The sequence below is a fragment of the Camelus ferus genome, chromosome 25 (genome assembly GCF_009834535.1).
Source record: "Camelus ferus isolate YT-003-E chromosome 25, BCGSAC_Cfer_1.0, whole genome shotgun sequence".
NCBI classification, from domain to species: Eukaryota; Metazoa; Chordata; class Mammalia; order Artiodactyla; family Camelidae; genus Camelus; species Camelus ferus.
Genome location: NC_045720.1, coordinates 34,353,791 through 34,367,103, shown reverse-complemented (window position 1 = coordinate 34,367,103; position 13,313 = coordinate 34,353,791). Strand labels below are relative to the sequence as shown.

General features: G+C 39.3%; 1 protein-coding gene and 2 non-coding genes across 5 annotated transcripts in view; all 3 read left to right on the top strand.

The window, feature by feature from the left end:
• The window catches only part of NDUFAF6 (NADH:ubiquinone oxidoreductase complex assembly factor 6), a 29,132-nt gene extending 19,835 nt beyond the window's left edge, over nt 1–9,297 (top strand). For all 3 annotated transcript variants that reach the window (XM_032468308.1, XM_032468309.1, XM_032468310.1), the window contains 3 exons: nt 584–685; nt 3,605–3,661; nt 5,889–9,297. In XM_032468308.1, the coding sequence (XP_032324199.1) occupies nt 584–685; nt 3,605–3,661; nt 5,889–6,017 (288 nt within the window). In that variant the 3' untranslated portion in view covers nt 6,018–9,297. The remainder of the gene's footprint in view (nt 1–583; nt 686–3,604; nt 3,662–5,888) is intronic.
• On the top strand, nt 1,578–1,711 carry LOC116659928. Its single transcript, XR_004315300.1, has one exon. It is a non-coding gene; the product is annotated as a small nucleolar RNA SNORA14 (small nucleolar RNA).
• Nucleotides 9,298–11,498: 2,201 nt separating the features above from the next.
• Nucleotides 11,499–11,570, top strand: TRNAA-AGC. Its single transcript has one exon. It is a non-coding gene; the product is annotated as a tRNA-Ala (tRNA).
• The last annotated feature ends 1,743 nt before the right edge of the window (nt 11,571–13,313 follow it).

Here is a 13,313-nt window from a genome sequence, read left to right as displayed (position 1 = left end):
TCAAGTACCTGCTTTGAAATGAATGCTTATTGCTTTTTGGCTTCAGAGTTACCAAGTCCGAGCTGTGTCATTCAGGCATCGGGGGTCTGGTGGAGCTGTAGGAAGGTGCAGGGAACTCACTTGGTGTAGCTTCATGCTGATGCCTTGCTCCCTCCCAGGCAGTTAAGTGATTGTTCCTAGTGTTCATCTTGGCCTGCTCTTTGTTTTATTTTAAAGGAAGAGGTAATCCATTGTAAAACAATAGTGTTTATGAGAACTTTTGTTTTCTAGTTGAGATTGTGTGTTCTTTTAAACTTCTTCCCTGTTTGTTTCTTTTTTTGTTTATTTTGTCCCACCTTTAACTGTCATTACTTAGCATCTTGTTGCGTGTTCTTCCAGGACAGAGAGAGAGAGAGAGAGTGTGTGTATGTGTGTGTGTTGTGTGTGTGTGTGTGTCTGTACACACACACTTACATATAGGTATATTTTAAAAAACAAAATAGGCATTATATTGTACATTCTGTTCTATCACCTGTTTTCTTGAGCTAAGTTAGTTTTAAGTGTGCTTTTCAGTTCCTAATGTTATGTGTATTTCCCCACACAGCATGGTGTTTCACAAGAGGATTTTCTACGGAAGAGCCAAGATAAAAATGTGCGAGATGTGGTATATGACGTTGCCAGCCAGGCACACTTGCACCTGAAGCATGTAAGTAGCCTCTTTCTGCCAGTGACTTTGGAAACTCTCGTTTCTGGCTGGGGCTCTCCTAGAACGCAGTTCTGCTCTTCTCTGTTCGGCTGTCCATATTCCGTCTCTCACTGAAATCCCGATCAGTTTACCTCAGGGACTACTGAAAACTCTTCCTGCTTTTTCAAAACCCCCCTTTCTCCCTCTCAGCTTCCTCAGGGAGGCCCCTCGCTGACCCGTGCGCTCAGTGTGCTCTGTCTTCCAGGGCATGGTGTGACTTTCTGCCTGGTCAGCGCTGACGCTGCCCTGCCTCTTCCAGGGCCTTGTGGCCTCGGCAGTTCCCAGCTGGTGTTTTCAGTTGGTCCTTGTGATAACCTGTCCCTTTTACCTTCTCGTTTTTTGCTACTGCCTTCTGAGGTTACAGGCAGCCCATTGGACTCTTCTGTTTCTTATTTTTCCCTCCCTGTTAACCTTTTTTTTTTTTTTTAAACTGGTGAGATGGGTGTATTGTAAGGTGATCAACATAGTTTGATAAGTTCGTATTTTAAAACTGACTCAGGACCTGCTGAATGCCTTTTAGAACCTCACTTATTTTTACTTATTTTTTAACATTTTTAAAATTATTTTTTGGGGGGGAAGGTAATTAGGTTTATTCATCTGTTTATTTAATGGAGGTACTGGGGCTTGAACCAAGGACCTTGTGCACGCTAGGCATGCACTCTGCTACTGACTTATACGTTCCCCCCACCCCCATTAACCTTTTTTGAATAAGTATTCTACATTTATTTTTACCTCTAGGCCCTCACTACCCTGGCACTGTTCACCATGCTGTAATTCATCTTCCATCCTGCTTACTCTAATAATCTCCAGTAAATAATCTCCCTATTTCCATGTTTAAAGAGTGTCTGATTTATTGCATTCTTAAACCCTCTTGGTAGCTTTGCTCTAAGTACTTCCAAGATATGAGTGAATGCTATAAAAATTGCAGGGGAGTCCAAAGGGCTGCGCTTCTCTGTGGCTCAGTCTTATTTCATACCTGCAACATCTTTTGAGAGAGATTTACAAGAGGGAAATCGTGTCACCAAAACCATTGTGATCTTTGAATTTTGGAGATACACTCATTTGCAACAATAGAAGAGCAAGTTTGTTGCAATAAGAAATACTTTTGAAACTTATGTCTAGGTTGCTCAGTCAAAATAGTTTCTGAGATTAAAATTTATAGGTGAGTTAAATCCTGGAAGGTACAAAGAAGTGATGATCGTATTTAATACTTACCACTTAATTAAGCTATAATAAGTCATTAAAAAAAAAGTCTGATTTAGAGAAGGTAGATGTTTATATATGTATGTATGTGAATATACAAATATTCATTCATATGTATATATATACACACACACACATACATACACACACACATATGACAGAGGTAGAATCAACTAGACTTGGTGACTGTTTAGGTTGTGACAGGATCAGGGAGCATGAAAATCGAAGGCTGCACAGAATTCAGATATAGATGGTGGCAGTGCCAGGGAGAGACTACAGTAAAAAAGCAGTGGTGTGCTAGGTGCTGGTGGGTAGACTTTGAACTAGTTGCTGGACATTGTTGACTTTAAGGGCTTACAGGGTGTTTAGGGAGGTGGGCTACAATGCAGATTGTAAGATTGTGACTCTAAAAGGAAGTCAGAACTGGAGATTGGGGAGTCATCCAGATGGAAGACATATGGTTAAAGCTCTAAGTGTGGACACGGTGTTCAAGGAGACTGTACATTTAGATTAAGAAGACCAAAGGCAGAACCTTGAGCCCACCTCCATTTCTCAGGTAGGAGGAGACAGGGCCATTTACTAGGAAGAAGGAGAAGGAAGGACTGATCAAAGAAGTAGGAGAACGCAAAGTCGTGTCACAGAATCCGAGGCAGGAGCAAATTCTAAGGACAGGGAATACTGAAGTTTTGCATTCTGCAGTGAATCGAGGAGGTGGGTATGGTGGTTAGTGAATTGTGGATGACCTTGGAGAGAGCAATTTTAATAGATGAGGTAAAACCATAGTATAGCAGGTTAAGAAGTGAGTCAGGAAGTAGAGATGGTATCTGGCAATATAAACAAAGACCTATGGACAGAAGTGGGCTTGGTGAGTGCAGGTTGGTGGGCGTCAGCCTGACTGGATCAGGGCTCTGTCGTCCAGGGTGGTAGGGAGTTAGGTTGAAAAGATGAGATTAGAGGTGGAGCCTTTGAATTCCAAGATGAATAGTTGAGATATGATCTGTTGGGGAGTTAAAGTAAAAATAAAACAATGGCTTAAGGACATGAATTTGGCTGACTGTGTGGAATGAATTAAAGGTTCGAGGTCAGAGGCAGGAAGATTAGTTATGAGGATCTTATATTATATTCATCTAGACCGGAGAGAATGACGATCTAAACTGGGGAGGTGCTGGGACTTGTAATGCCGATACAGAGGACCCTTGAACAACCGCAGGGGTTTAGGGCTCCAACCCTCTGTGCAGTTGAAAATCCACGTATAATTTATAGATGACCTTCCATATCCAAGGTTCTTCTGTATGGGCAGATTCAACCAACAAAGGATCGGGTAGTACTGTAGAATTTACTGTTGGAAAAAAACCTGCGTGTAAGTGAACCCACGTTCACCTGGATTTCATTTACTCCTTACCACAGAGCTAGAGGGGTCAGAGTTATAAGGCAGCTGGAAATGCCAAAACCAATCTGTAAGAATTCTTAAGATAGTACTTTTTCCTGACTCCTTTTGGTTTGGCAAATTAATCTCAACTGGCAGGAGATGAGAGTTACTTTCCTGCTTTTGAGAGAGGCCCTCGCTGTGCTGTTGCAAGCTGCTGATGTTGCTCTGTGTTCAGTTTCAGAGGGAGAGTGTTTATTTCCAGAAATATTTATATTTCAAACCAGTTTCCTTTTGTCTTCCTTTTTTAGGCTAGGTCTTTCCACAAAAGTGTTCCTGTGAAAGCATTTCCTGCTTTTCTTCAGACAGTAAGTAGATTAACAGAAAAGACTGTTTAATTAATGAAGCAGATGTGTGTAATCTCTTTTTCTATTTTATAAAGGTCCCAGGGCAGTTCTTTACTTTGGAGTCTTTGTTTTCCTCCCTTATGGTGGGTTTTGTTAGTTACATTCTGCCTTTGGTGAAGGTCGTGCCAGTGTTCCCCAGAGGCAGGTGAGAATTGTCATTAGTGTGACTGCAGCCAGACTGCATTGTTTTGAATCTGCTTTGCCTCTTACTAGCTGTGGAACCTTAACTTCCTTAATCACTGTGTTCCTCAGTTTACACCTAGGCAAAGTGGGAATCATAGGAGAAACTGCCTCGTTGAAGTGTTAGGCTATTTATAGCCTTACGAGTATGACTTAATAGTCTATTAATTTCTTCTCCATAGTGACCATATTGTAGAGATTTGGACAATATAAAAATAATATTAGAAGATAATACCTGTAATTTCTGGGCCCAGAGAGCAATGCTATTTATTTACTCTGTTCTTTTTTAAATGAATTTTTGTGTATAGTTAAAATCACACTTATATGCCAGTGTCCTATTTATCAAGCATTTAACCACATCATTAAAAATATTTCTTGATACAATATTTAATTGCTGTATAATATTCTGTCATATGCTTGTACCTTAGTTTCATTAATTATTCCTTATAATTGGATATTATAAAGCTATTAAAATGAACATAATAAAATTCTTAGAGATAGAAAATTAATCACAATATATTAAGTGATTAAAGAGCGGGTTACTGAACATTATGAAAAACATGAGCTTTTTATCAAAAAAGAGAGCATATGAAAAAATGTACACTAAAATGTCTTCAAAATTTTTAAATTCTCTTTTGAAGTTTTTTTACTTGAGATCTACAGACGACTATGTCTGTATATGAATGCATATATTATAAAGTGCAGCATCCATGAACTCACCCCTCCACCCAGGAACTAGAGGGTCACTATTAAATTGCACTTGTGTGCTTCCGCATCTCCTCCCTTTGCTCTGCCTTCCTCCTTCAAGTAGCTATCCTGAATTATGTACTTGTTATTCTCTTGCTTTTATTCTTAAAAAGCTTTTTCCATTTTATGTAGTCCTAACCAATATATTGCTTAATTTTATTTTTGAGTTTTATAAAAGTGAATTATTTCCTGTTTATGTCTTCTAGGTTACTTGTGTGTGCACACACACACGTTTCTAAGATTTATCCGTATTATCACATCTAGCTATATTCATTTCACATTTTATTTATTTATTTTTGTCAAAGAACTTCTGGGCTGTTTCCAGGTTTTTTGATGCTGTGCACGTTAATGCACATATCTCCTGCCATACAGAAGTTTAGGGTTTAAAAAGTAGAGACTGAACTGAATGTGCATTCATCTGTTTATAGCGTGTAGAAGAAAAGTCTGGGAGGAAACACAGTCCTCTGGACAAGCGTGATCTCTGTGGGGTCACACAGGTGGTGCTGTAGAACTCTAGAGGGAGCTGTGCACACGGGCCTAGAAGACAGCTGTGCCTCTTAGAATTGTGCAGTGCAAAACTAAGTGGCTTCTCTGTTTAATAAAAAAGTTGCTGAAGTAAAATAAAAATTTACAAGTTAATAAAATAATTGAAACCCATCAAGAGCACTGCCCATCATCAGTGTTTTCCATCCTGCCCCCCAACCCCAGTGAAAGCTTTGCCAAGCTTGTGTGATTGGGGCGGGGCGATGGGGGGGCATGAGGTGACATTGATGAGGACCTGTGATTGTTCTCCCTGGTTGCAAATTGTTTTCTAGCAAGAACATGGAAACCCATTAAACTGTTTCACAAAATAATTTTTTAAACAAACAACTCCCCGTCATGGCACAGTGCATTTCCATGGGTTGTTCATTTTCCTTCATTGAAACACCCCCCTTTTGTAGTCTACAGAATCTGGTAATAAGACCTGGCAAATAATTTCTCTTTTACGTTTTGACCAGAACACTATAAATTATGATCAGAATTGGCTAGATATTTCTAGTACTACCTCTGTGATACTGTTTTACTGTTTCAGTAGAAACTTCTCAGAAGATGTCTTTCTCTTCTCTCTCCCTTTTAAAATTCTCACTTACATTCTTGGTATGTAGAAGACCATCTTAGGAAAATTAAAATAGTTTTAACACTTGTTTTTTGTCTTTGTTTGTGGTTTCTTGAAAAGTCTTAATCATTCTGTGATCTAGTGACTGTTACTCTCTTCTTCCAGGTTGCTCTGGAGGACTACTTAAAGAAAATACAAAAAGTGGATTTTGATATATTCCACCCATCTTTACAGCAGAAGAATGCATTACTTCCCTTATCTTTGTACATTCAGTCATGGAGAAAAAGATACTAAAATAATTTCCTGGCACTGTTTTATTAGTTTTACAAAAGTGTACTAGTTTAGGGTTCCTGTTTACAAACAGCAGGAGAAAGTGAATTTATCAAGTGAGTGTATGTAGCTCACAGAATTGGTGAGAAGTTACCGTGAGGCCCGGGTGCCAAAATTCCGCCGCAGGCTCCACCGTTGTCACCGTGGCCCAGGCAGCGTGTGCTGTGCCATCCTGTGAAGTTGAAGCCCCCAGGGAGCATTGTCTCAGCTGTGCTTAGGCCGCAGGCCGTGCTTCAGCCACCAGAGGGCGAGGGAAAGGCATGTCTCCTCCCTCCCTCACCCTCAGAGCAGAAAGGGGAAAGGGCTCAGGCAGGTTTGCGTGCTGAGCAGCCAAGCCCCCGGCACCCAGTACAGTTGGGAAATGAGTTTATTTAGGGGTCATGAAGAGCGAGGTTAATATTTGAGGAGTGTCAGTCGCCTACCCTGTGAAAACTTGTCCATGGTGATAAAATAACTTCTTTAAGGAAAGACAGCTGTCTGTCAAGTGCTGGAACCCTGTTTGACTTTAGGTCTGGCTAACTTGAAAGCTTAACTTGTTACCCCTCTGCTTCACTCTGGCATTATCGTCATCATGAACAGAATTGTGTTAACAAAATGTGTATTTATGTAAATTAAATTAGCAAAATTGTATTGAACATTCATTACGGGGATCCTACAGTTTGTTTGTTTATTTATTTATTTATATACTACAGTTTTAAGAGCTAGTATGCTAGTTGAGTTTCCCAGTAATAAGCTCTGTGCTATATACTTCCATCAGTGTTCTCATTTGATCTTTAAAACTATGAAATAAGGAATTTTTTTCAGTTAAAAAAATACAGACTAATTGCAAAAAGCAAAATTGTTTGCATTGCTGATAATTGGCAGATCTGGACTCTGAATCTCTGATTCCCAAGACCAGGATTTTTGTCCCCGTTTCCTTTTCCTGTCTTTTTAGTGATCTTGTCTCCTGTCCACTCCCACCTCTGTTGTACCATTTCTCTGTCCCATCTCTCTTAAACCTTTGGTTTCAGTTGTGAATTTGTGCCTATTTCAATTGTGAATTAATGACAGCTTAAAATATTACGTTTTTGTAAGTTAAACTCAAACTGAGAGCTGCTTGAGGGCAAGAATACATTGTTTTATTCATCGTGGGATCCCTCAGCACCTAGAATGGCTTCTGGTTTACAATAAGTAGAGATTAATAAATGTATAAGTGAATGGATATTCAGTGCGGTTATATACGTTAGTATACTGTTGGTTTATGCTGATGCTGAAAGGATATCTTCTTGTTTAATTCTGTGGCTTTCGAGAGCTAAAGCTTGTCTAAAAGAGGCAAGTTCAAGGAAATGGGACACGTTTCCTTTTGAGATTCTGAATGGTCCAGAGTTGAAAAGTTCATTGGAGGCAGCATTTATTAGTAAGCACTGTGGGTCTTACCAGGTTAAGTCTGGCAGCAGTCAGCTGCTAAGCATCTTAGTTCCTGCCTAAGGGTCTTAAAAAGAAGGGTTTAAACACTCAACTGGATTACTGGATTTTTTTTTTTTTTTACTGGCTCAGAAGCCAATTTACTATTAAGTAAATAATTTCAAAATACTTTCTAAGTCGTTTTAAATTTAATGCTTGTAGCGATTTGGTGAACTGAGGTTTCCAGGCTCTTGGAGATTAAGATAGAGTCTTATTCAGTGACCTTTACTGTACTCTTATTTAATTTCCTGGCATAAAAGATACTCCCTTAAATGGTGCCAACATTGTTTTACATTTTTCAGATCTCTTCTTTTTCATTAGAGCATTTAAAGGAGATACATTTTCAAACCATTTAAAATGTATCTTGATATTGAATAGGTAGACAGCAACAGATAACAACTGCTAAGTATTAATCTCCCTGTAGGCGAAGCTGCATATCATGAAACACATTTGAGTAGTTTCCAATCAGATAGCAATATTTTTTCTTTCCTTTTGATGCAATTAAATGACTCTTAAGGGATACAGCAGCAGGTAACACTTAGCACGAACTTGGACAGGTCATGTGCTCTGGGCTCTCATGCTTCAATCTTCACAAAGAAGTAGGTCCTTATTTTTCAAATGATAAAACTGCCTCAGAGATGTTAAGTACCAGGTCACACAGCCATTAGAACTAAAGCTGGATGCCAAACCCACATTAGTTCAGTGCCAAAGCCCACGACCCATGTGTTTTTACCATTCTTGAGAGTAAAATAAACAGCCAAGTGCTCAAGGGCACAACTTTTTTCAGAAGTAAGTATTACTACATAAATTTTAGGTACAAATTAGGTTAAAAAGTATAATTACTACATAAATTCCAACTACAAATTAGACGAGAGAAATAAATAGGCAACTGAAATAGATGGTAGGTGCTGGTCACTGGGTATATATACAGGAGGGACACGTAACCACTTCAGAGGTCAAGGGTTTCCCAGAGGAGGTAGCGGGTGAGGAGTGTCAGGAAGGTTGGGGAGGGGGCACAGGTGTGTAGGGAGGTTCTGGCTGAGGGAGCAGTAGGAACAAGGGTCAGGAGGCAGGACCCATAGCCTCTATGAAGTCTCTTCATTTTTTTGGCTTCAACTTACTTAAGTAAAAAGAACATAATGTAATATCCAGAGATCTTAGCAAAGTTTGTGAATAAAAAGTGACTACATCTCCTGGTATAGTGAAACATTTTGAATTAAGATCAAAGACTTGGGAGTTTACACTTTCCCCCCAAATCCATAGATGTCCTTGGATTTGTTCTAGCTCATGTAAGTAGGCCTTCTCTGGAGACACTGGCTTGATCGATGCCTTGTCCAGAAAGATCCATAAGGTTGTAAACGTTATGCAGTTACTCAAAACAAAACAAAACATCCTACTGCTTGGAGGACTAATAAGCCTACAAGCATCCAGAACTGAGGAGGATGTCCGAGGTGGGTTAGAAGGAGGGGAGAGGAGATGGGAAGTGATTGTGAGAACACCGTAAGTAACTTGAATTCCTCACTCTACATGCTTTCTCCTATAATGAACATATACTTCTTGTGTATAACTGCAAAGTTATTTCTAAAGAATTCAGATCCTTCAAATGAGAACAATGGTAATAAGCAGGGAGAGTAATGAAATTTATGAAACAATGAATAGATGGGCATAAATTTTTACATCAAATCTACCAATTAAAAGAATTTGTTCAACAACAAAAAGGCATAATGTTTGGCTCATTATTAAATATGTAACTCATTCTGTAGTATAAGATGAATAAAGATTTTTAAAGTTTAGAAACAGAGCAGTATTGTCCTGTGAAGTTATTTTAAGAGCGTGCCCTGAAGGAGCCTGACTGTCTGGGTTCAAGTCCCAGTTCCACCACCCGAATAGCTGTGTAACCGACAAGTTGTGTGAACCCCCTGTGCCTCAGTTGTTCCATTTGCAAAATGGGCAAAATCAGGATAACCTCAGTGGTTGTTGTGAGAAGTGAGTTAATACGTGTGAAGTGCCTAGAAGAGTGACCTACATGTAGCAAACATTAAATGATGTTAATCTTGGTATGCAGAAGTCACCAATTAGCAGCCTGAACCAAATCAGGCCTGCAGACATATTTTGTTTTTCAGGACTAGCATTTGAAAAAGTGAGAAATTGAATGCCTTTAGACAGGACAAGTTCTCTCCATTGGGCTACAGGTCTCAGCATGAGCGATGACCTCACACCCAACCTGATTGATGTTACCTGCTTACTCCGTAAGAATTTGAGTTTGCAAGCAGTGGTTTAGGAGAATTTATGGACGACGAATTAGTAACAAGTGATTGCCAACCTGAGACTGGCGTCACTAAACAGAGCCATGCTTTCTCCCTACAAGCCAGCTGTATTTAAACTGTTGTTTACACGTCTGTCCCTCGCTCAGCCAGAGTTCTCTGAGCGTGAGGCAATGTTCTGTTCATCTTTGTATCCCCAGAACCTACCATGGATCCTGATGCTTCTCCGTAAGCTTTTCTGGTCTGAATGAATATGCCATAGTGCCAGGTGGGGTCTTGGGCTCTGAGGAAGTGTTAATGGGTTGGAGCTGACACGTAAAGGACAAACTGGAAGGTCAGGGCAAAGATGTGCTAGGTAGAAAGTATATGGCATTCAAGAAACTAGATTGTTGGGTACGATCAGAAAGTAGGTTATGAGGAAGGAAAAGAGGCTGGAAAGCTAAACAAATCATATACACATTAAGGTGTTTGGATTTGAAGAGTGGCATGAGATTTGAAAGTAAATAACTTCACAAATGGTCCATAATACATGTATTTTGTGTCTATGCTCATGAAAATATTACCTGCATTATTTCTAGTGTAATCACATCTTTGGATAAGCAGTACCTTTTGAATCAAATATGACATAGAATATTTTTACTCCTGTTTGATCCTTAGCAAATAAGTCTGTGGGTTGACTTTTTACCACCCTGTACAAACACTGTTTTCCTTTGAGTCGCCCTTCTCTCCTTAAACAGCCCTGCCTTGGTGTACTGTGTGTTTTCCCTTTTATTTTTAATCACAATTAATCTTCCCAGCTGCTTAGTTATATAATAATATCCTGTGTGCATAAACACGGGCCTACAGATTGAATTTCTCAGAGAGCAAGTTCAAGAGCTTTCTAAAGCCACAAAATCTCTTTTATGGATGCTGCAAAGATTCTTCAGGAACACAACGTTAATGATTTGAGAAGCTATTTTACTCTATCTTACATTTGTTTCTTGTTGCAGTGGTTTTATCCTATGTTAATCTTCTAAGTGGACTAATGAGTTGAGAAGGTTCTCATGTAATCAACATCCATCCAGACACCTCCTCCACCGCTTTCTTGTAAACTACTCCACGTGGTGGTTAGAAATAGGTCTGTGTGGATCTTGGATTGGGGGGAATGTATAATGCCCTCTTCCCTTAGAGATCATTTTCTAAAATTAATGTGTTTATTATCTTCTTATACAAGTTAACTTGCACATGCTCATTGCAGAAATCTTGGGAGAAAAAGTAAATACAAAAGCACAAAGGAAAAACATTTTAAAGTTCAACTATAATTTTATCAGGTAGGAGATAACCACTATTAATATTTTGGTCTATGTTCCAATTTTTTTCCTTGGCCTACATATAATGTATGAAATTGTCCTCTGTATAATGTTTTTTAGTCTGCATTTTAGCTTAGTAATACAATTTGGAAAAGATTATACTAGAAAAATATTCTTAATTTTTATTCTATAGAATATTATTTTAATTTAGTGGGAATATGTTATCTTTCCTATTTTGGAATTGTAATCTAAATGTACCGAAGGCCTCCAGCCTTCTGAAGTCAAACTTTCCTTTAATAACCAAATCAAGTTGTTTAAGCCACCACTCCAGGTAATGTTCTATAAAGCCAGCATAATAACCTTGGTCAGTATTTACAAGGGTTTCCTGAGTAGGACAGAACACAGGAAACCTTTATGTACTTACATCACTTCTCAGAATAGTCTTGGGGGAGGGTATGGCTCAGTGGTAGAGCATGTGCTTAGCATGCACAAGGTCCTGGGTTCAATTCCCAGTACCCCCATTAAAATAAGTAAGTTAAAAAAAAAAAAACACCTCAGAATAGTTTCATTTGCTTTTGTCTTGTTATGGATGAATTTGAACATCTTTTCATAGATGTAAAAGCCAATTGATTATTCTTTGATTTAATTCTTTATATTCTTTGCCCACTTGAAGATTCTAAAAAATTTTCCTCCCATGATTTCTTTTAGTACTTTTTGTGTGTGGATTTCTTACTTTTAGGTCCACGTGGAGTGAGTTTGAAGCAGGATGTGACGTATAGTTCCAGGTGAGCAATACCATCAGCCATCTTGAGCGTGTATTCAGTTCCCATCTGCGTTTGAATCTGAAGTATATTTTAAATAAATTAGAGGGGGTCACTTTTTGAAGAAGTGTTTTCATACCTCCCTTTTATTAAAAATATAAGGCTCTTTGACAAGTGGATAGTCACACTTGATTATTTTTCATAAATCTGTTTTCTTTTTAAAATTACTATTTGTCCAAAGTGGCATATTCTGGAGTATCAATGAAATGTCAGTCCACCCCATCAGCTTCTCTTTCACTGTCTTGGTTTCCTGTTTTTCCCTTCTCTTTTTCCCTCCTCAGACAGTGAGAAGACAACAGAAGAGAGGAGCCTGTAAACCACACTGCAGGTTAGCATGCCTCTGAGCCAAAACTTGAAACCCAGTTCCAAACCATCTTCACTGGTTTTTTTTTTTTCTCTTGGTTTTGGACAGGTATGAAATAAAACAAGATTTCCATTTTGTTTTCTCATTGGCTAACTCAGATATAAGCTATAATAAAAGAAGTGGGCACTTGAACTTGACCAAGGAATATGAGGTCGACTTTTAAATGAATTTTCAAGATTCATTTAGTGTGGATAAGAGTGGTCCTGGTGAGGCCTATTTTCCCCCACTCAAAGCACTGTCACCTGTGGATGTGGAACCAATTCACATTTACTAGTTATGTGAGGAATTGCTTGTGGAAATGTGTCTCTGAGTTATTCCAGTGATGTTTAGTGTCCTGTTTGGACTGACGTCCCACCCTGCTGCTCCGCTCACCTCTTAAACTTTCCCCGGGGAGCTAGTTCTTACTCTCTCCGACTTTTTCATGTCTGTGCCTGTGCATGAGAGTGAAAGAGAGTGAGGATGGATGAATAATAGATGAAATTGTTATGCCTGAATGTCAGAGGGAAAATTAAGCCAGTATAAGCCGCAGGGTTGTATGGGTTCTGACAGACCAATCCAGCTGGGTCCTGGTGGAAAACTGGAGGTCAAAGATACGTGTTTTGCTCCCACCAGGGAAGATTTACTATTGCAGCTAATCCCCAGTGCAGCTGTACTGGCTCATAGAATGTTCCTAGAAAATACATTGAGTAGATGGAGAAACAGGAGGGAAAAGGAAATTGGGGCAGGTGTGGCTCTGAGGGATGACCGCTTTGCTGCAAGGCCACTCTCCTGTCTTGTCCTCAGAGCAGTCCACAGGTCACTGGGAGGCCTGCGCTTGGTTCTGCAGTTGTCCAGAGGGCCTAAGGCGTGGAGCCCTTGTTATCTGGGGCAAAGGGCATTTTCTTGGCGCTGGTAAATTTCCTCCCACTATTAAAGAATAAAAATTCACTTAGCTCTTCATCTTTTTCCCTCTTTGTTCAAGGGAGAGAAAGAGGAAGTGTTTTTTTCGCTTTGTGTGTGTGTGTCTTGATTTTTACATTTTTTAATCCTGATGCAAACTGCCCAGATGGGAATTTTTTTTCAGTGACATTTCTGGGATA